General features: G+C 42.4%; 1 protein-coding gene across 2 annotated transcripts in view; it reads left to right on the top strand.

Moving 5' to 3' along the window:
• Positions 1-20,936, top strand: part of LOC126109636 (transmembrane and ubiquitin-like domain-containing protein 1) — a 57,559-nt gene that overhangs the window by 6,175 nt on the left and 30,448 nt on the right. Inside the window, exons 2-3 of one of the 2 annotated variants that reach the window (XM_049914683.1) lie at positions 7,786-7,929; positions 20,001-20,312. In XM_049914683.1, coding sequence (XP_049770640.1) covers positions 7,807-7,929; positions 20,001-20,312 — 435 coding nt within the window. In that variant the 5' untranslated portion in view covers positions 7,786-7,806. Of the gene's footprint in view, positions 1-7,785; positions 7,951-20,000; positions 20,313-20,936 lie in introns of both variants that reach the window. The other variant, XM_049914682.1, reaches the window with a different exon arrangement.

Here is a 20,936-nt window from a genome sequence, read left to right as displayed (position 1 = left end):
ACATAGTTTAGCTTCTGTTTGTCTGAGAGGTTTTGGCTGCGTTTAAACTTGAAGTGAAGCGCTCTTTGCTTTCACAGTAGTTTCCTAACTTTGTTGTTGTACCACGGTGGGTTTTTCCCGTCCCTCACAGTTTTACTCGGCACATACCTGTCTAAAACGCATTTTACGATTGCCTTGAACTTTTTCCATAAACACTCAACATTGTCAGTGTCGGAACAGAAATTTTCGTTTTGATCTGTTAGGTAGTCTGAAATCTGCCTTCTATTACTCTTTCTAAACAGATAAACCTTCCTCCCTTTTTTTATATTCCTATTAACTTCCATATTCAGGGATGCTGCAACGGCCTTATGATCACTGATTCCCTGTTCTGCACTTACAGAGTCGAAAAGTTCGGGTCTGTTTGTTATCAGTAGGTCCAAGATGTTATCTCCACGAGTCGGTTCTCTGTTTAATTGCTCGAGGTAATTTTCGGATAGTGCACTCAGTATAATGTCACTCGATGCTCTGTCCCTACCACCCGTCCTAAACATCTGAGTGTCCCAGTCTATATCTGGTAAATTGAAATCTCCACCTAAGACTATAACATGCTGAGAAAATTTATGTGAAATGTATTCCAAATTTTCTCTCAGTTGTTCTGCCACTAATGCTGCTGAGTCGGGAGGTCGGTAAAAGGAGCCAACTATTAACCTAGCTCGGTTGTTGAGTGTAACCTCCACCCATAGTAATTCACAGTAACTATCCACTTCTACTTCACTACAGGATAAACTACTACTAACAGTGACAAACACGCCACCACCGGTTGCATGCAATCTATACAGTCACTTCTTCGTTATTTGTATTAAATATTATTAGTACATCATCTTATTACTTACTGGAGCTTAAAACATTTCCTGCTGAGGGCCTATAGAGTGGCAGATCTGTTACGTTGTATGTTTCCAGGTCTTATCACTGAAGTACTGCATTAAAATTGCTTTTCAGTACACCGAATGCTTTGGCCTGGAACTGTATTTCACTTTCCTTGTATATAGCCGCTTTCCTTTTCCTCTTATTGGACCTACAGCAATGTGCGTCTGTTCAAATTCTGTGACTTCCAGGTGATGGTGTTTTTTTTTACCTAACAAGCTACTTATGTTTCGATGGAAATGTCCAGTTGTGTTACGATTTTTAAACTCTTTACTATCCGAGACATAGTCATTTGTTTTTCCCTTTATTGCTGCAACTATATCTCTTAGTTATTCAACAACTATATCTTTTGGAAACATTTGCCCTAAAAAAATCCTTGTGAAAATATTGGAAATCCCAGGAATTTGATGATGTACACTATTCTGGTTACACTGATTGCTTCTGCCAGTTAGTTGTTCAAATAACCTCTAACCTGAAACATACATACTTGGACTGTTCAGTATGTGTTGTGATTATGTAAAGGGTGACCCACCATCACATCTGTGTGTGAAGGTCCCAGTCAGTCGGGCGACTGCTGAAGCTCTACATTACAAGTTCAGTGGGATGCTTGGTGCTGGGCTTATGGTACCACCAAACGATGACACAATCTTACACTTGTGTGAGGAGTATTCCCAGAATATGCCTGATGTCATTCTCACTTGTGTAGTGGAGGTAATGGTTCAAACAGTTCCCAGCAATAATCAGTACATCATCATCTTTACCAAGATCTTCCCCCAGGGAGCCTAAATCACAGGTGACATCATTGAAAACACTACTTACGTAGTATTCCCTACCCAAGGAGTTTCGGCCTGTGCCTCTAAGTCTTGTCAGTGTGTTCCTGAGCTCCTTGGGTTCTCTGCTGTCTCTGTCCCCAAAGCAGTGATGCTACAGAATTGCGACATCTCTTGAGCATGTGTCCCTATCTGGCTTGTTTTACAACAGTCCAGTCTTAACTTCACTGTCAACTGTAGCACACAACTCTTCTAATTCTGCCCGTGTTACTGTGAGAACAGATTTAAGAGTAGCTGCTCTTTCTCCATGATTGTGGAACAATTACTGCCGCACCAAAGGCTTGCAGATATCTGTATGAGACTAGTCGCTTCACAACATCCGAGACAAAGGAAGTGTAAGCGGCCTTCCCCCCTGTCAACCATTTCTCATTACTCTGTGGTACTTTCCAAACTTGTCCTTTGTGACTTTTTTTTACCAGGAGGATTATTTAGCACTGCTGCCCACAGTGTGTTATTTTTATCCTCTGAATTGAGTAAAAGCTTGCGTTTTGTCTGTAGAGATAGCACTTAAGAAAGTACTGTTATCACTGTTTGGCTAGTAACATAAACAATGTACTAAACTCGCTACTACAGTTGCAGATACAGTAAAACTAGACTTCTGAGTACCACTTTTACAGTAGATTTTTAATCACTAAAATACCAAAACTTGGCAGCACTTGCAAGTTGTAGCAATGTTGCCAGCATCAGTATTGCTCCTTCTTGATTAGTACACTATGGACACTCCCATCTTCAGAGATAACAGCATTCGTGCACACAGGGCTGCACTGCATGCATACATTTCCTTTTGATAAACACTCGGGCATCCTATTCACCCGGACTGGCCAGTTAAATCCCCCAATTTAAGCCTGTGGAAAATGTCTGGGACTATTTGTAACAGCCGGTGAAACGTAGTAATCAAAATCCTCGCTTCTTGATGTTGTTGTTGTTCTGGTCTTCAGTCCTGAGACTGGTTTGATGCAGCTCTCCATGCTACTCTATCCTGTGCAAGCTGCTTCATCTCCCAGTACCTACTGCAACCTACATCCTTCTGAATCTGCTTAGTGTATTCATCTCTTGGTCTCCCTCTACGATTTTTACCCTCCACGCTGCCCTCCAATACTAAATTGGTGATCCCTTGATGCCTCAGAACATGTCCTACCAACCGATCCCTTCCTCTGGTCAAGTTGTGCCACAAACTTCTCTTCTCCCCCATCCTATTCAATACTAATCTTCAGCATTCTTCTGTAGCACCACATTTCAAAAGCTCCTATTTTTTTCTTGTCCAAACTATTTACCGTCCATGTTTCACTTCCATACATGGCTACACTCCATACAAATACTTTCAGAAATGACTTCCTGACACTTAAATCTATACTCGATGTTAACAAATTTCTCTTCTTCAGAAATGCTTTCCTTGCCATTGCCAGTCTACATTTTATATCCTCTCTACTTCGACCATCATCAGTTATTTTGCTTCCCAAATAGCAAAACTCCTTTACTATTTTAAGTGTCTAATTCCCTCAGCATCACCCGACTTAATTCGGCTACATTCCATTATCCTCATTTTGCTTTTGTTGATGTTCATCTTATATCCTCCTTTCAAGGCACTGTCCATTCCATTCAACTGCTCTTCCAAGTCCTTTGCTGTCTCTGACAGAATTACAATGTCATCGGCGAACCTCAAAGTTTTTATTTCTTCTCCATGGATTTTAATACCTACTCCGAATTTTTCTTTTGTTTCCTTTACTGCTCGCTCAATATACAGATTGAATAACATCGGGGAGAGGCTACAATCCTGTCTTACTCCCTTCCCAACCACTGCTTCCCTTTCATGTCCCTCGACTCTTATAACTGCCATCTGGTTTCTGTACAAATTGTAAATAGCCTTTCGCTCCCTGTATTTTACCCCTGCCGCCTTCAGAATTTGAAAGAGAGTATTCCAGTCAACATTGTTAAAAGCTTTCTCTAAGTCTACAAATGCTAGAAACGTACATTTGCCTTTCCTTAATCTTTCTTCTAAGGTAAGTCGTAAGGTCAGTATTGCCTCATGTGTTCCAGTATTTCTACGGAATCCAAACTGATCTTCCCCGAGGTCGGTTTCTACTAGTTTTTCCATTCGTCTGTAAAGAATTTGTGTTAGTATTTTGCAGCTGTGGCTTATTAAACTGATTGTTCGGTAATTTTCACATCTGTCAACACCTGCTTTCTTTGGGATTGGAATTATTATATTCTTCTTGAAGTCTGAGGGTATTTCGCCTGTTTCATACATCTTGCTCACCAGATGGTAGAATTTAGTCAGGACTGGCTCTCCCAAGGCCGTCAGTAGTTCCAATGGAATGTTGTCTATTCCGGGGGCCTTGTTTCGACTCAGGTCTTCACGCAGTATCGTATCTCCCATTTCATCTTGATCTACATACTCTTCCATTTCCACAATATTGTCCTCAAGTACATCGCCCTTGTGTAGACCCTCTATATACTCCTTCCACCTTTCTGCTTTCCCTTCTTTGCTTAGAACTGGGTTTCCATCTGAGCTCTTGATATTCACACAAGTGGTTCTCTTATCTCCAAAGGTTTCTTTAATTTTCCTGTAGGCAGTATCTATCCTACCCCTAGTGAGATAAGCCTCTACATCCTTACATTTGTCCTCTAGCCATCCCTGCTTAGCCATTTTGCACTTCCTGTCGATCTCATTTTTGAGGCGTTTGTATTCCTTTTTGCCTGCTTCATTTACTGCATTTTTATATTTTCTCCTTTCATCAATTAAATTCAATATTTCTTCTGTTACCCAAGGATTTCTACTAGCCCTCGTCTTTTTACCTACTTGATCCTCTGCTGCCTTCACTACTTCATCCCTCAAAGCTACCCATTCTTCTTCTACTGTGTTTCTTTCCCCCATTCCTGTCAATTGTTCCCTTATGCTCTCACTGAAACTCTGTACAACCTCTGGTTCTTTCAGTTTATCCAGGTCCCATCTCCTTAAATTCCCACCTTTTTGCAGTTTCTTCAGTTTTAATCTACAGGTCATAACCAGTAGATTCTGGTCAGAGTCCACATCTGCCCTTGGAAATGTCTTACAATTTAAAACCTGGTTCCTAAATCTCTGTCTTACCATTATATAATCTATCTGATACCTTTTAGTATCTCCAGGGTTCTTCCATGTATACAACCTTCTTTCATGGTTCTTAAACCAAGTGGGATTAAGTTGTGCTCTGTGCAAAATTCTACGAGGCGGCTTCCTCTTTCATTTCTTAGCCCCAATCCATATTCACCTACTACGTTTCCTTCTCTCCCTTTTCCTACACTCGAATTCCAGTCACCCATGACTATTAAATTTTCATCTCCCTTCACTATCTGAATAATTTCTTTTATTTCATCATACATTTCTTCAATTTCTTCGTCATCTGCAGAGCTAGTTGGCATATAAACTTGTACTACTGTAGTAGGTGTGGGATTCGTATCTATTTTGGCCACAATAATGCGTTCACTATGCAGTTTGTAGTAGCTAACCCGCATTCCTATTTTCCTATTCAGTATTAAACCTACTCCTCCATTACCCCTATTTGATTTTGTGTTTATAACCCTGTAGTCACCTGACCAGAAGTCTTGTTCCTCCTGCCACCAAACTTCACTAATTCCCACTATATCTAACTTTAACTTATCCATTTCCCTTTTTAAATTTTCTAACCTACCTGCCCGATTAAGGGATCTGACATTCCACGCTCCGATCCGTAGAACGCCAGTTTTCTTTCTCCTGATAACGACATCCTCTTGAGTAGTCCCCGCCCGGAGATCCGAATGGGGGACTATTTTACTTCCGGAATATTTTACCCAAGAGGATGCCATCATCATTTAATCATACAGTAAAGCTGCATGCCCTCGAGAAAAATTACGGCCGTAGTTTCCCCTTGCTTTCAGACGAAAAGGCTGCTGCCCCTCTTCAGGAACGACACGTTTGTCTGGCCTCTCAACAGATACCCCTCCATTGTGGTTGTACCTACGGTACGGCTATCTGTATCGCTGAGGCACGCAAGCCTCCCCACCAACGGCAAGGTCCATGGTTCAGGGGGCTTCTTGATAGCTCTTCCTAATCTAATCATTGATGAGTAACTTCGGCCAAATATGGCAGAGCTGAAAAAAACTGTGAAGCCCCTTTCTCATCGAATTGAAGCCACTATCAGGGCTAGAGGCGGTGTGTGACAGTATTATCTGACATCTCCTGGGAGGGATCAGTGTTCTTATGCAGTACAAATATTTCTGATTGTTTTACTGAAGATACGTGTTGTGCTTGATACTAGTTCAGCAAGACAGCAAATAAATATTTGTATTATATAGCTTCAGTCAGTGTTATTTAAAAGTGGCTTTTGTTCACCATATTCAAGCTGCATAGACCACTGTTCATTATAGTGTTTTGTAAATAATGTAGGAGTAGAGCTGGCCACTCACCAAAAAGCAGAAGCATCAGCTTGGCGATAGAAAGAAAGGAAAAAAAAAACTTGTTAGCTAAAGTACAAATATGTGCACAAAACACACACACTTTTGTGCCCCTGCACAGTGCCGGCATCATTCACAATACCAGAATTGCAGTTTCACTGGTGGACATGGGTGATGCTGTGAAAGGGCATTGGGGGGGAGGTGGCTAGCAGCTCAAGAGACAGGCAGCTGGTTGGCTTAGCGGTGATAGCGAGCAGCACATGATAAGGGGTGAAGGGGAGGTGCGAATTGGGTGTGGGTAATGGGAGAGAGGAAGAGGAAACTGTTGGGTGGAGGGTGTGGGGACAGTGGCTTAATGAAGATTGAGGCCAGGAGGGTTATGGACGCGAAGGATGTGTTGCAAAGATGACTTCCATCTGTGTAATTCACCTCAACCCCTCTGATGGCTCCATCCACACCTCTGCCCATATTAAACTCATTAACCACCAACACTATCTCCATTTTGACAGCTGTCATCCCCCGAACACTGAAAAAATCCCTCTCGTACAGCCTGGCCACTTGGTGACAGGGTGTCTGCAGTGATGAGAACTCCCTTTCCCAGTATGCTGAAGGTCTCGTGAGGACCTTTAAAGACTTTCCTTGCCATATCCCCACACATACCCAACCCTTCCACCACCCCAAGAATCAGAGACAAAGGAGCTCACCCTCTCATCACTCAGTATAACCCTGGAGTTGAACAAGTGATCTGTATACTTCAACAGTGTTCTGATCATCTATTGTCATGCCCTAAAATGACAGGCCATCGTATCCAAGATTCTTCCCACCCTTCTAAAAGTGGCGTTCCAGTGCCCACCCAACCTACACAACATCCTAGTTCATTTTCTATGCCACTCCCAACTCCATGCCACAGGGGTTATAGCCCTGTGGAAGACAGATGCAAGACCTCCCGAATCAACCCATACGACATCTCCTCCTCCTGTCCTGTCACAGGCTTATCCTGCCCCATCAGAGGCCGGGCCACCTGTGACAGCAGCCTTGTAATATACTATCTCTGCTTCAATCTCTGCACAGCTTTTAATGTCAGTATGACAACCAACCAGTCGTCCACCAGAATGAATGGACACTGCCAAACTGTGGCTGAGAAAAAACTTGACCACCAAGTACCACAACTTGTAGCTGGGCACAACGAGCTCATTTTCAATGGCTGCTTATCAGCCCAGACCAGCTGGATCCTTTCCTCCAACACCAGCTTTTCTGAAGATGGGAGTTGTCCTCACAACACATCCTTTCTATCCGTAACTGTCCTGGACGCTTATCTCCATTAGCCCACTGTCGTCACATCCTCCACCAAACAGTTTCATCTTGATCTGTCCTATTGCTTCCTCCTAATTCACGTCTCTACTTCACCTTCATCGTTCACTGCTCCCCAGTGGCTCTGACACGTGTGTACCATGTGCCTAGCTAATACAAAGCTCAACAATGTACACATTCCAAAAGCTGGCAAGTTTTTCTTCTTTTTGTGTACACATGTTGATGACTTGACACTTCTGCTTTTTGGTGATTAGTCTTCTTTACTCCTAAAGCTTTTATATTCTGCCAGAACTTTCCACTGTAATTAACGTGTTTTTGTTTTGCTCGACAGGTAGAAGGCTGTGACAGCAAGATGCCTCTTATTGAAGGTGTCGGAGATGAGGTGATACAGTTCTTCTCGGTGCTGATTGGTGTGATTGTCGCGGTGGTGGCCTGGCGATCCACAGGAATCTCTGATAGGCCTATCTTCCGTACGGTGCGGAACCGCACCTATATGGTGAAACTTTGATCTCTAATTGTTTCAGTTCATGTGTTGTATTCACTGTGCCTGTACATGCAAAGTGTCTGTTACATTCGCTCTAAAATAAGTTCCAATGGTACTGCTAAGTAGAAACTTGTCTCATTGTCGATTTTATTGTGAACGTATGGTTTATTTTTCGGTAGTCTATACTGTTACTTTTCAAAAGATTTAGTGTGGAACGGGGTCACAAAAGGAAGCAAAATATTTTCTCGGTACATTTATCGTGTCTGCGCCTTTCAAATTTGGCAGCTGGAAGCTTATATCACCGTTTATTAGATACGCGAGTGACTGATCGGAGTTTGTGCCTGTGGCTGCTGTTATTTTGTGAAGGATATGTAAATATAATCTTTAATGTTATTTATGACAAGCACTTGGTATTGCAGGTCAAAATGAATTTAATAAACAATACTGACCTAACAGAACACGTGGTCTGATTAAAATATCATTTTCTGTTTGTGAAATTGTATGTACTACACAACAAAAGAAAGAAATGTGAACTCTGGTTGCTGCTGCTGTGTAATGACAACTTAAATGGAATGTTGTGCTCACATACTGGGACTGTGAATATAGCAAGCACTGAATTTTGCTTGAAACAGAAACCTGTTCAGAACTATTCTAATTAGCACTGGAGTGCAGTATGAAAGTTTTTGCACAGTGGAGGTATGATCAGTTGTAGTAAACTTTATTATGTTTCGCTAATTAACTTCTTGCCTTGTCTATGAGGGAAATGTTAGACTAGGACTAGAACAGTGCCACAGGTTTACTCATTTATCTTCGTCAGCTCCGCAACTGTTTTCGGAGGGATCCTTAATTGTTATTACAAATTTGTTTTCCATTTATTAATAGTTGTGTTTATATTATTTAAAACTGACTGATTTCAGGCAGTGTCACCCACCTTCAGATCTGTCAAATAAAATAAAAATATGAGCTCTCTAGTTTTCTCGGCATGACTGATTAATAGAGAGCTTCCCGGTGTAGAACTTAGTTGCTGTCTACATTTTCTGCACAATATTTTGACGACCGGCCCAGTTGTCTTCTTCAGTTGCCGCGAGTCCTGCTACTACGTGTACTCGCTGCCTGGACTCTGATCGAACTGTGAGCTATTAGTGGTCTCACACAGCTATGTGTATCCGAGTTCGATTTGTCCTTTGATGCTCTTTTTGTTTTTCAGAGCACGTACTGATAACTCCATGAAATACAGATTCCCTCAGTGCTTTCCAACTCTGATGAATCTGATGGTCATTGAGGTATTAATAAATTGAGTGCCGAATCCCAAGCGTTATTTAAATTGGAACTCCATTCCTGTTTATTAAGTTTTCTGACATCTTAATTTCAATAGACTCCTGAATTATGCTGTCCCAGAAACTTGGCATTTGCGCTACGATATTGCTCTCATTTCATTTCACAATTATACTCAAGGCACTGCTCTGTGACCGCTGATTCACTTCGGTTGGTTTAGTCAGGTGTGTCGCAGACTGTATTCCTTACTTCTCTCCTTGACTGTTCTGATAGTCCGACGTAAAACGTTGCAAGGAATGTGGTACACACCCGCAACAAACATACTTTTTTATCGTAGTTGAAGTGAGCAAAATACACTGGATGACACGTTTCCGTAGAAGTCTACCTACCTTTCCAGTCTCAGCTTTTTTCTCAGCGATTTTTGAGTTTGGCTGCATTACCTGTTTGGTTTGTTGCTCTGAGTACCCCTTAGGAACACCAATTTGTTTTTACAGGGTATTAGTGCGTGCTTCGTAAAACAAAAGAGTGTCAGAGGACGCAGTGGATATCGGAAATCAAAGTTGGGTGAAAATAGTGGTGTGAGACTGACAATAGCTCACAGTCTGGTTGGAGTCCAGGCAGTGAGTACACGTAACAGCAAAACTTGCAGCACCTGAATAGGATTCCTGGGTAGGCTGCCAAAATAAATTTTGAAAGAGCTATTGATCGGTTTTTAATTCTGTAATATTATTGACTGCTCTCTACACATTTTAAAATATTAAGTTTGGGTTTAGTGAATGACAGTGAAAGTGATAGTTCCATTAAGGCTAATTAGTGTACTTTGTACCTACAAGAAGTGGTATGTTAATATAGCATTTGTATAGTAATCAGATAGAAAAGGATTAAGGTCTATATAATACAGAATACACAAGATTAGAAACCAGTTTTAATTTTTTTAAAATATTGTTTAACAGATCAGATGCGGGCAATAATTAAAAAAGATTGATAGGCAGAAAATAAGTCTATTTGCGAGAAATCTTCATAACTAAGAATATTGTACAGCAGGTTGCTGTGCTTGCTGCAGTTGTCTCGATGCTGTATTTTGCTTCATTCAGCTTCTGAATAATTTATTTATACTGAATGGTTTGAAACTCTCATAGGCCTGGTTATCTTGTCTGATCAAATCAGTGGTTTCAAATTGTGCTAAGTGATTGGATCTCTTTTGTGAATCTTAAAATAATTTTTGTTCTCCTAGTACCAGAAATATTCTTAGTGGGAAAGGTAAATATCCAATAATAATTGTTAATAAGGATACCTAAAAATAAATGTTAATGTTGTTCCTACTCTGAGTGAATATTTTGTCATTTGAATGAAATGCACCTTTGAATCTTCTTAGGTTTTGCACAAAAATGGCAATTAATTATATAATTGGCCCCATTCATAGCAAATCTGTCAGTAGTGCAAAAAATATCAGCTGAGTAATTTTAAATTTAATGCATTACAGGAGAGGCTACACAACTAGATCTATTTTGAATTATTTTATGGCATTTGTGTTGTTTCATGTAATGTATCCTCAACATCCAATTACTTTAAGACTTCACTGTCTTGTCATCGCTTTCGGGAGGATGACAGTTTAAATCCACATCTGGCCATCCTCATTTAGGTTTTCCATGATTTCTCTAAATTGCATCAGGCAAATGCCAGGATGCTGCCACAATGGATACTGTATTTACTCGAATCTAAGCCGCACTTTTTTTCCGGTTTTTGTAATCCAAAAAACCGCCTTCGGCTTAGAATCGAGTGCAAAGCAAGCGGAAGTTCTGAAAAATGTTTGTAGGTGCCGCCACAACTAACTTCTGCCGTCGAATATATGTAGCGCTACACAGGCATGCTTTGTAGGCACAAAGATAAATACTGGCGCCAAAACCTCTGCGTCAGTAAATAAATTAAAAAAAAAAAAAGGTGGAAGACGAGCTTTTTTTCTCCGCCCCGAGTTTCGACCACTGCATTTTCATACATTATCCAACAAAGTAAATACAAATTCCTATTGTTCATCTTTGAATGTAGCAGAATTTCAATGTACTACGAAAATCCGACTGGCAAGACTGTTTTGGATGTTTGTCAATGTGGCCAACTGTACGTTCTGAATTTTTTCCTACCTTTGAGAAGAGATGGTTGCTAATAGGAACCTGATGAAATGTGATTCGCATGCCGTATTCTCTTCACCATAAGAATAATACGAATATAAACATTTTGCCATGTATTCTTTCGTGTTTGCTGCTATCTCATTTAAATCCTGTCTGCCTAATAAACTACGAAAGAAGAGTGAGACAACAGCAAATGCGGAAGAATATACGTATCGTGTCATGTTTATATTCGTATTATTCTTATGCCTAATAGTGATACAGTCAGAAATGAAGCACGGCAACTGACTAGATTTTGAAATCTAAGATGACCCTAATTTCTGTGCAGAATTTGATGTACTAAAGAAGCGTCCGCAAAGATTTTTAAACGGAGAAAAATTTTCGCCTAACTCTCGTTCAGAACATGTTCTATCATACGCAGTCTATTATTTGGTTCTTGTTGATCATTTTCAAAGAAAGTAGCAGTGTAAGTAACAACAAATAGCAGTCTCTTGCCATTGTTTCGCTAATGAGACGATTCCTCTCTCTCTCTCTCTCTCTCTCTCTCTCTCTCTCTCTCTCTTTTTTTAAAGCGGCGGTAGCGCACACAAAAGCAAGCCATGCCGCATGCGGCGACAGGCCGGAAACACGCACTATCAGAATGCGACAAACAATGCATGACACAGTACAGTAATGCATTTTCAGCTTAGAGTGATGTAAACACCTATAACAAAGAAAACGGCACTTATCAGATCAAAGCAAAATAAGCAATCGATTCAAACCAGACAAAGCACATGTAAAAGGAAGGGTACCCGTATAAATACGGACGGAGCACCTGACGCATAGCAATGGCTACCTGGTAAAGCTTAACTGCTAAGCTTACGACTCGAACCAAACTACTGTAGCGGTATCGTCATTCATTCGACCTAAATTGTGTCTCATATTACAATGGGCCAACTTTGTTTCGATTTGGAGGTGTGGCCTAAAACTTTTCTCTCCCCTTGAATTTCGAGTCTCAAATTTCAGGTGCGGCTTAGATTCGGGAAATTTTTTTTCCCTTTATTTCAAGTCTCATTTTTCAGATGCGGCTTAGATTCGAGTAAATACGGTATAACCTGTTCAGGAAATATGTCAGTGGCAGCAGGTGACCCTGAGGCGTAGACTGCCTCATTGAGTGTTTAATGTCTTCCCAGTCTCACAGTCACGTCATCCTCCAGTGAAATTGTGGTGGTTTTTCAACCACCTGGCTGAGCTATGGCAGCTGTTAAGCTTTACACCTGCTTTCTGCATTGCCCTCCAAGAAACCTGGTTCCCGGCAATGTGGACCCCTGCCTTGCATGGCTACAGGGGATAATACAAGAACCGTAGCGAATATAATAGAATGTCAGGTGGAGTTTTCGTTTATGCCCTGAACTTGGTATCTAGTGAACCTGTGCCCCTTCAAACTCCTCTTGAAGCTGTGGCTGTCAGGATACAGGCGACACAGGAAATAACTGTCTGCAACATATATCTCCCTCCAGATAGTGTGGTACCCCTGGCTGCACTGACTGATCAACTGCCTAGACCTTTCCTACTTTTGGGAGATTTTAACGCCAATAACTCCTTGTGGGATAGCACCATGCTTACTGGCCGTGACAGAGATGTCGAAAGTTTACAGTCCTAACTCGACCTCTGCCTTTTAAATACTGAGGCCGCCACACATTTCAGTGCGGCTCACGGTAGTTACTCGACCATTGATTTATCAATTTGCAGCCCAGGACTCCTCCAGTCTGTCCACTGTAGAGCACACGATGACCTGTTTGGTAGTGACCACTTCCCCATCTTCCTGTCACTGCCGCAGCATCGGGCCCACAGATGCCTGCCCAGACAGGCTTTAAACAAGGCAGACTGGGTAGCCTTCACCTCTGCTGTCACCATTTAATCTCCCCCACGTGATGCCATCAATTTTGTGATTGAGCAGTTCATTACAACGATAATTTGTGCAGTGGAAAATGCGATCCCTCGTCCTCTAGGAGCGTATTGCTCCTCCAGTACTGGTCTTGCTGAGCGGCGCCTACAGGGAGCCATTCACAAGGCACAGTCACGTGCTCTAGCCCACAGCTTCCAGTTTTCAGCTGCGAAGTTGTGTGTCGTGCACTTCTGTTGGCATGGTACTGTTCATGCAGAACCAGAACTTTATCTTAATGATGATTCACTCACTGTAGTGGAGACGTATTGATTCTTAGGACTGGTTTTTGATGCCCGATTGACTTGGCTACCTCACCTTTGTCAGTTTAAGTGGGAGTGCTGGCAGCAGCTCAATGCTCTCCGCTGCCTGAGCAGCACCAACTGGGGTGCAGATCGTTCTACACTGCTGCAGCTCTACAGAGCCCTTGTTCAATCCCGCCTTGACTATGGGAGTGTAGTTTATGGTTTGGCGGCACCCTCAATGTTGCGTTTCCTCGACCCAGTGCACCACTGTGGCATTCGCTTAGCGACGGGAGCTTTTAGAACGAGTCCGGTGACCAGTGTTCTGGCGGAGGCTGGAGTCCTTCCATTGCGGATCCGACACGCACAACTCCTCGCCAGTTATGTTGCACACATTCGTAGTTCTCCTGAACATCCAGTTTACTTTCTCCTTTTCCCACCCACAGCAATTCATCTCCCACATCAGCGCCCCAGGTCAGGACTCGCAATTGCGGTTCGCGTGCGATCCCTTCTCTCAGAACCGGAGTCCTTCCCTTTACCACCTCTACTTGAGGCCCATTCACTTACACCTGCATGGTGTACACCACGGCAGTAGCTTTGTCTGGACCTTTTGCATGGCCCTAAGGACTCCGTGAACCTCGCCGCTCTCCGCTGTCACTTCCTCTCAATTCTTGACGTCTTCTGGGGCTCTGAAGTTGTTTACACTGACGGCTCGGTGGCTGATGGTAATGTTGACTTCTCCTACGTCCACAGAGGCGATGTTGAACAGCACAGAGGCGATGTTGAACAGCATTCCTTGCCTGCTGGCTGCAGTGTATTCACTACAGAGCTTGTGGCCATATCTCATGCGCTTCAGTACATCTGTTCCTTTCCTGGTGAGTCGTTTCTTCTCTATTCTGACACCCTGAACAGCTTACAAACTATTGACCAGAGCTACCCTCACCATTCTTTGGTAGCGAACATCCAGGTGTCCATGTCTGCCCTGGAATGGTCCAGTCATTCAGTGGTATTTGCGTGAACCCGAGAACATGTCGGAATGCCAGGCAATGAACTTGCTGACAGGCTGACCAAACATGCCACGCGAAACTGTTCCTGGAGATGGGCATCTTTGAAACTGACTTGTGTTTTGTCTTACGCCGTACTCTGTGTTATTAAGGAGACTGAGAATGTGTGGAAGTCTTCCTTGTGGCCCTCTTGCAGGGAATCAGTTGTCCTTTGCCAACTCCGCATTTTCCATACATGGCTCACACATGGTTACCTCCTCCGTCGCGAGCACCCACCTCAGTGTCGCTGTGGTTCCCAAATGACAGTCGTCCACCTCTTGCTGGACTGCCCACTTTTAGCTGCTCTGTGGCAGACTTTTAACTTTCCCAGCACCCTACCTTCAGCGTTGGGTGACAATGCATCAACTGCAGCTGTAGTTTTATGTTTTATTCATGAAGGTGGGTTTTATCATTTGGTCTGAGTTTTAGCGCATGTCCTTTGTGCCTCTGTGTCCTCCACTCTAAGGCTTTTAGGGTGGAGGTTTTAATGTGTTGCAGAGTGTCTGGCTTCTCCTGTTTTTATTCTCAAGGTCAGCCAGCCGTGGTAATCTACTTTCTTGTTTCTGATCTCCTGTCCCTGTTTCTCCGCTCTCTGTGGTTTTCTTGTCCTGTTTTGTCCATTGTAGTGTTTGTTGTCCTTTTTTCGTTCTTCTGGTTTTTCCTTTCTCCTGTTATTGTGCCGTTCATCTTCTTTATTTTCTTATTTCTCTTGGATAATTGTTCTAATGGGAACAAGGGTCTAATGACCTTGCAGTTTGCCCCCCCCCCCCCCCCCCACTCCCTTTTAAATCAACCAACCAACTGGGATGGTGCCTTTGAAAAGGCACGGCTGACTTCCTTCCCTAATCTGAAAGGAGTGATGACCTCATTGTTTGGTCCCATCCCCCAAACCAACCAACCAACTTCACTGTCTTCAATGCAGACTTATACATGACCTTGCGGGCACTGAAACAACTGAGATGTGTTGCAGCTGCTAAGTAAAAGCTAATTCTTTCTAATGTACACATTTTTCATGCTCCACCAGCACTCAGACATTGTCAGTTCAGAGTCGTTACAAAACAAGAGGTAAGGCAGGAAGGTGTGAAAAGACTGATACCATCCTTCAAAGTGAAATGTACCTGTACAAACTGAAATTGTGATGCGGCTGTTTAGGCTTTCCTGGCATAAGAATTTTTGATATTCTTCTTGGGTTTACTGCCAGATCTTGAAATCAACTTGACACAATATTTCAGCAGTCCGCCACCTCACAACGTTCTGCAACAAAAATATTACACTGGTTGAAAGTGGTTATTACATTTGTGTAGGCCTCTAACTGCAAAAAAAAAAGTGTGTCTCATAGAGGCAGCTGCCGATCTGCCCGGCCATTAGTGAGGCTCTGGGCTTTGTGGCACGTGAAACACCCTGGTGCTGTCACATGTGCTTACTGGCGAGAGTGGGTCTTGCAGAGGCCTCTACCTGTCTACCTTCTCACTGAAATGCTTCATTTCATTTATCTTGAAGAGTATTCATTGACACTGAGAGGAAATGGTTATTACAAAACACATAATGGAAAGGAGGATTGTGACATTGGTGAGAACGGGAGTAGCCGCAGGGGCTAAACGAAGAATTGTAGACGGTACAGTCGACCGATCTGGGTGTGGCAAATATCGCGCCTGTCACACCGATAGAAGGAAGCAACACTCACATTTATTCCTGCAGCGGAATCTTCCACTGATGTGTGAAAGTCATGAAATATTACTGTCAGTACAGTATATGTTAGGTGCATGTGTTGGTATGCTTACATACTGACAACCCTCTCCATGGCTGAAGACCTACCCAGCTGTCTAGATGACGACAGCAACTGTGTAGCACGCAATCTAATACCGTGTGAATTGTCGGGCTCTTTTACCTAAAGAGCTGGCGAGAGGAAGTAGGTCAGTTCTGACCGCACGGTTGAGCCCCCAATTGTTATTGAGTTGCCAGCCACCCACATGCACATATTTTAGAATTTTTAATCAGCCAGGTCTTGTTCCCTTAACTACCATCTTGCGTTGGGCTTGGTACAGTTTTCCTCAACTTTAGGAGACACCAGTGTGAAATGGGATGCTAATTGACCATCCACCACAGTAACAGCGAATTGGATATTTCGAGTGTCACAGTTTAGTGTGTTGTAAGTACGTTTTTCAAAACAGTTGATGGATTTTAATATATGATTACATAACTGGACAATTTATTTTGCTAGTGACAACCACACTTACGTGTTGACCTATCAAAACATTCTGAAGGTAACTACGAATACATGTTTCTGGAGAAACTGTGTCTACATCTACATCTGTACTCCGCAAACCACCATGAAGTGCATAGCAAAGGGTATGTCCCATTGTACCGTTTATTAGGGATTCTTTCTGTTCCATTCACATACGGAGTGTGGGAAGAAAGCTCGTTTGGGTGCCACTGTGCGTGCAGCAATTATTCTACTCTTATGCTCATGATCCCTATGTGAGCAATATGTAGGGGTCTGTAGTATATTTCTAGAGTAATCATTTAAAGCCACTTCTTGAAACTTTGTCACAAGACTTTCTCTGGATAGTTTACATCTATCTTAAAGAGTCTTCCAGTTCAGTTCCTTCAGTATCTCTCTTGCATGGATTAAACAAACCTGTGACCATTTGTGCTGCCCTTTTCTGTATACATTCAATCCCTCGTTAGTCGTGTATGGTACAGGTCCTACGCACCTGAGCAGTACTCTAGAACCGGCTGCACGAGTGATTTGTAAGCAATCTCCTATGTAGATTTACTGCACTTCCAGCAATAAACCGAAGTCTACCACCTGCTTTATCCCCGACTGAAGCCATGTGATCATTCCACTTCATATCCGTACATATGGTTGCATCCAGTTATTTTTATGTGTTGGCCGATTCCAATAGTGACTCGTTGATATGATAGGCAAAGGATACTATGTTTTTTGTTTTGTGAAGTCCACAGTTTTACATTTTTGAACATTTAAAGCAAGTTGCCAATCTTTGCACCACTTTGACATCTTATCCAGATCTGACTGAATATTTATGCAGCTCCTTTCAGATAGTACTTCATTATAGATAACTGCATCATCCGCAAAAGCCTTATTTTACTGTTAATATTGTCTGCGAGTTCATTAATATACAACATGAACAGCATGGGTCCTAACACACTTCCCTGGGGCACACCCAAAGTTATTTCTAAATTTGACAATGACTCTCCATCCAAGATAACATGTTGCATTCTACCTACCAAAAAAAGTCATTTGAGTCACAAATTTCACTTGATACTCCATATGATCATACTTTTGGATATAAATGTGTGTGTGTGGTATTGTGTCAAATCCTTTTTGGAAATCAAGAGATACAGCATCTACCTGATTGCCTTGATCAAACAGCTCTCAGTATGTCGTGCGAAAAAAGTGCGAGTTGGGTTTCACAAGATTGGTGTTTTTGAAATCCGTGCTGGTTGTTATTCTTTGAGGTATCTACGATAGAGTACAGCTACAAGATGGCCTAATTCAGCCATGAATTCAATATAGAATGTGACAGGGATTCCATTGGGTCCTGGAGCTGTTTCTCAACAACACTGACTTATTTCATTCATCTTTTCAATGGTACAAGAATGAAATTGGGATAATTCTCCTTTGTAAAGAAACATTTGAAACTGGAGCTAAGCATTTCAATGTTTGTTTTGCTACCCTCAATTGACCAGATACTAACTTTGGCCTCGCCAACAGCCTTTACATATTACCAGAATTTCTTTGGGTTCTGTGAAAGATCAATTGGCAATATGGTAATCATTGAAGGTATCATTCATTGCTCTCTTGACAGCCAAATGTATTTCATTCAGCGTCTATCTATCTATAGCCCTATGCTTTGTTTTACATCTATTATGCAGTAAGGTAAGTACTTTCCAGAATTTCCATCTCATTTCCCTGAATGAACTTTCTTTTGACACAAAGTGCTTTCTTCCACATGTTTGGTCAGATGAAAAAGTGCTAGGCTGAGATTAACTGTCACGCAGTAAATTTATAATTCGATCACAATGAATTTAACAGTCCAATATTCATATATATTTCACAGAGATTTATCTCAAATAGTAATTTGTGCGTCCCACACTGTGGGGTGTAGTACTTGCAGAAAGAGTGAATCATTAGAATTAAAACAGTTAGTCATTATCAGTCAAGCATCTTGCTCTCTAACCCTAAACGTAACAGCTGATGCTTTTGCTCCTAATAAATAAACACTGTGTGCCACCTATCTTACTGCAAGCCTTTCAAGCTTACTGCTGCTTTGGTTACTCATGTGTCAATTTTGCCACTTCTATATTCGAGTAGCTTTTTGCTTGGACTCACACAGCTGAGGGAACCTCCTTCCACCATAAACCAAACACGAGACCTCAGCATTACTGGCCACAAACTAACCACTAGACTATGCGGTCAGTCTGTTATTGTTGCTGTTTACATTCACTTTTTCTTTAGTGGCACTAGAAAGGCTATATGTCACACCAAAAATGTTTATATTTTCATAAGTATAATGCTGTTATTGACTGCAACTCAAATGATGGAGCTGCCTTTGGTCATGTCATTTATGTATAGTTTTTCTAGCTTTATATGTTCAACAGACTCACTTTTAGGTTTACTACTGCAGCACAGTAGGCCAATAAATGTGTTATTACTTGGGGAGGTGAACCGGAACTGGTTACCTGGCCATGGTGACAGCACTGTTGTGTTTACGCCTGAGAAGTGGGTAGGGGAGGCAGTAACAGTAAACGCTCCAGTGGAGCACCGTCATGTGCTACACGTCTGTGGATGTCACCGAATGAAGTGTCCATTTATAACGAGAGTGGGGACAGAATGTACAGTACACGTTGATTGCTCAATGCCTTGCTGGCAGTATCTCTAAAACTACCTCACCCGGTGAAAGCTGAGTTCATTTGTCATTGGCTGACGACGATAATGGGTGACGCTTTGTTTGAATCGATACTGACTGATTTTATTACGTTTTCAGTTTCATCATCAATTAATGTATCTCATCCACAGTTGTCATCATCCTCCTCCTTACCGCCACCAGCTGGTTGTGTCTTGCAGCATGCACTGCTGCTCACAGTGTGGCTTCAGCTGCCAGGGACTCTGTGTGTGTGTGTGTGTGTGTGTGTGTGTGTGTGTGTGTGTGTGTAATTTCGACAAAGGCCTTGTTAACTGAAAGAGCTCACTTTCTGACCGTCTTTCTGTTGTGCCTATCTGTGACTCACCGTCTCCACCATATGGTAACAACTATCCTTTTCGTAATATTGCAAGATGAAAGAAACGTGTAGTTGCTGATTTTTTTTCAATTAATGGCACAGAAACACTCTAACTTTAATTGTTTATCATAATGTTTTGTAGTATAAGATTCAGACCCTTAGTAGCTGTCCTCAGAGCTACTCGCTAATTGTGCTGATCCCATTCTGCCAGGTGCTGATACTGGAACGTCGCAGCCGCCTCAGACAAGCTCTGGGGGAACTCCCACCTCCCAGTGCCACCGTAGGGGCCAATTCGTCTGTAGAGAGTGACGATACGGGGCAAACGGACGTCACTGTTGACGCGGCGGATGAGGGTTCTCCGGCAGAAGAGACGACGGCTGACGACACTCTTGCAGTTGCCGAGGCAGAAGCAGGAGGTGACACAGAGAGCGGCTCCGTGGACGACAAAGAGCCCGATTCGGAGGGCACTGGTTCGCCAAACACTTTGAGGAGGAGGAGACTGGCTTTCTTCCAAAGTCGTCAGGTGAGCAGTGTACTGCCGAGGAGAGAGTGCAGCTCACAGCTGGAAAGAGTGTAACTCTCCTCTGTTCTACTCTGTTGCATAGGGCACTGTTGGTGGCATCTACACCCTATATTAGTGGTGGTTTGGTGCAACATAACCCATCTCCTCCCACATGCCATCATCTGTGCTCCCCACGTCTATCTAACTCTGTTCCACAATTGGCCAATCATAATTAGTAGTTCTGGGCCATTTTCATGCACACTTTAGTGGTCACCAAGTTTCCCTTGCAAGGACCCGCACCATAGGCTGAGCCTAGGGATCTGCAAATGTTAAATATTGTCCTGAACTAGTAGATAAGTTCAGTTTTTCTATTTAGCCCAATAGCAATTCACGAGATCATTTTAAGAATGATCTCTGTATTGAAAATAGAGGCTGTAATTGACAACAAGTAATTACAGATCACTAAACATTGTGTTTGTCATTATAATTGTTCTCTCTATATGAAGTTGAAGCTACACTTTGATTTAGAAATGTTCTGTACACCACAACACACAATGAAACAGTGGAAACTCCAGATTGGAATATCATGATATAAAGAAAAACTACATGGGTACTCACCTTAAAGATGACATGTTGAGTTCGAGA

Source organism: Schistocerca cancellata, chromosome 12 (genome assembly GCF_023864275.1).
Source record: "Schistocerca cancellata isolate TAMUIC-IGC-003103 chromosome 12, iqSchCanc2.1, whole genome shotgun sequence".
Classification (NCBI taxonomy): Eukaryota; Metazoa; Arthropoda; class Insecta; order Orthoptera; family Acrididae; genus Schistocerca; species Schistocerca cancellata.
Note: the sequence above shows the minus strand (reverse complement) of the source record. Positions and strands in the feature narration are given on the sequence as shown.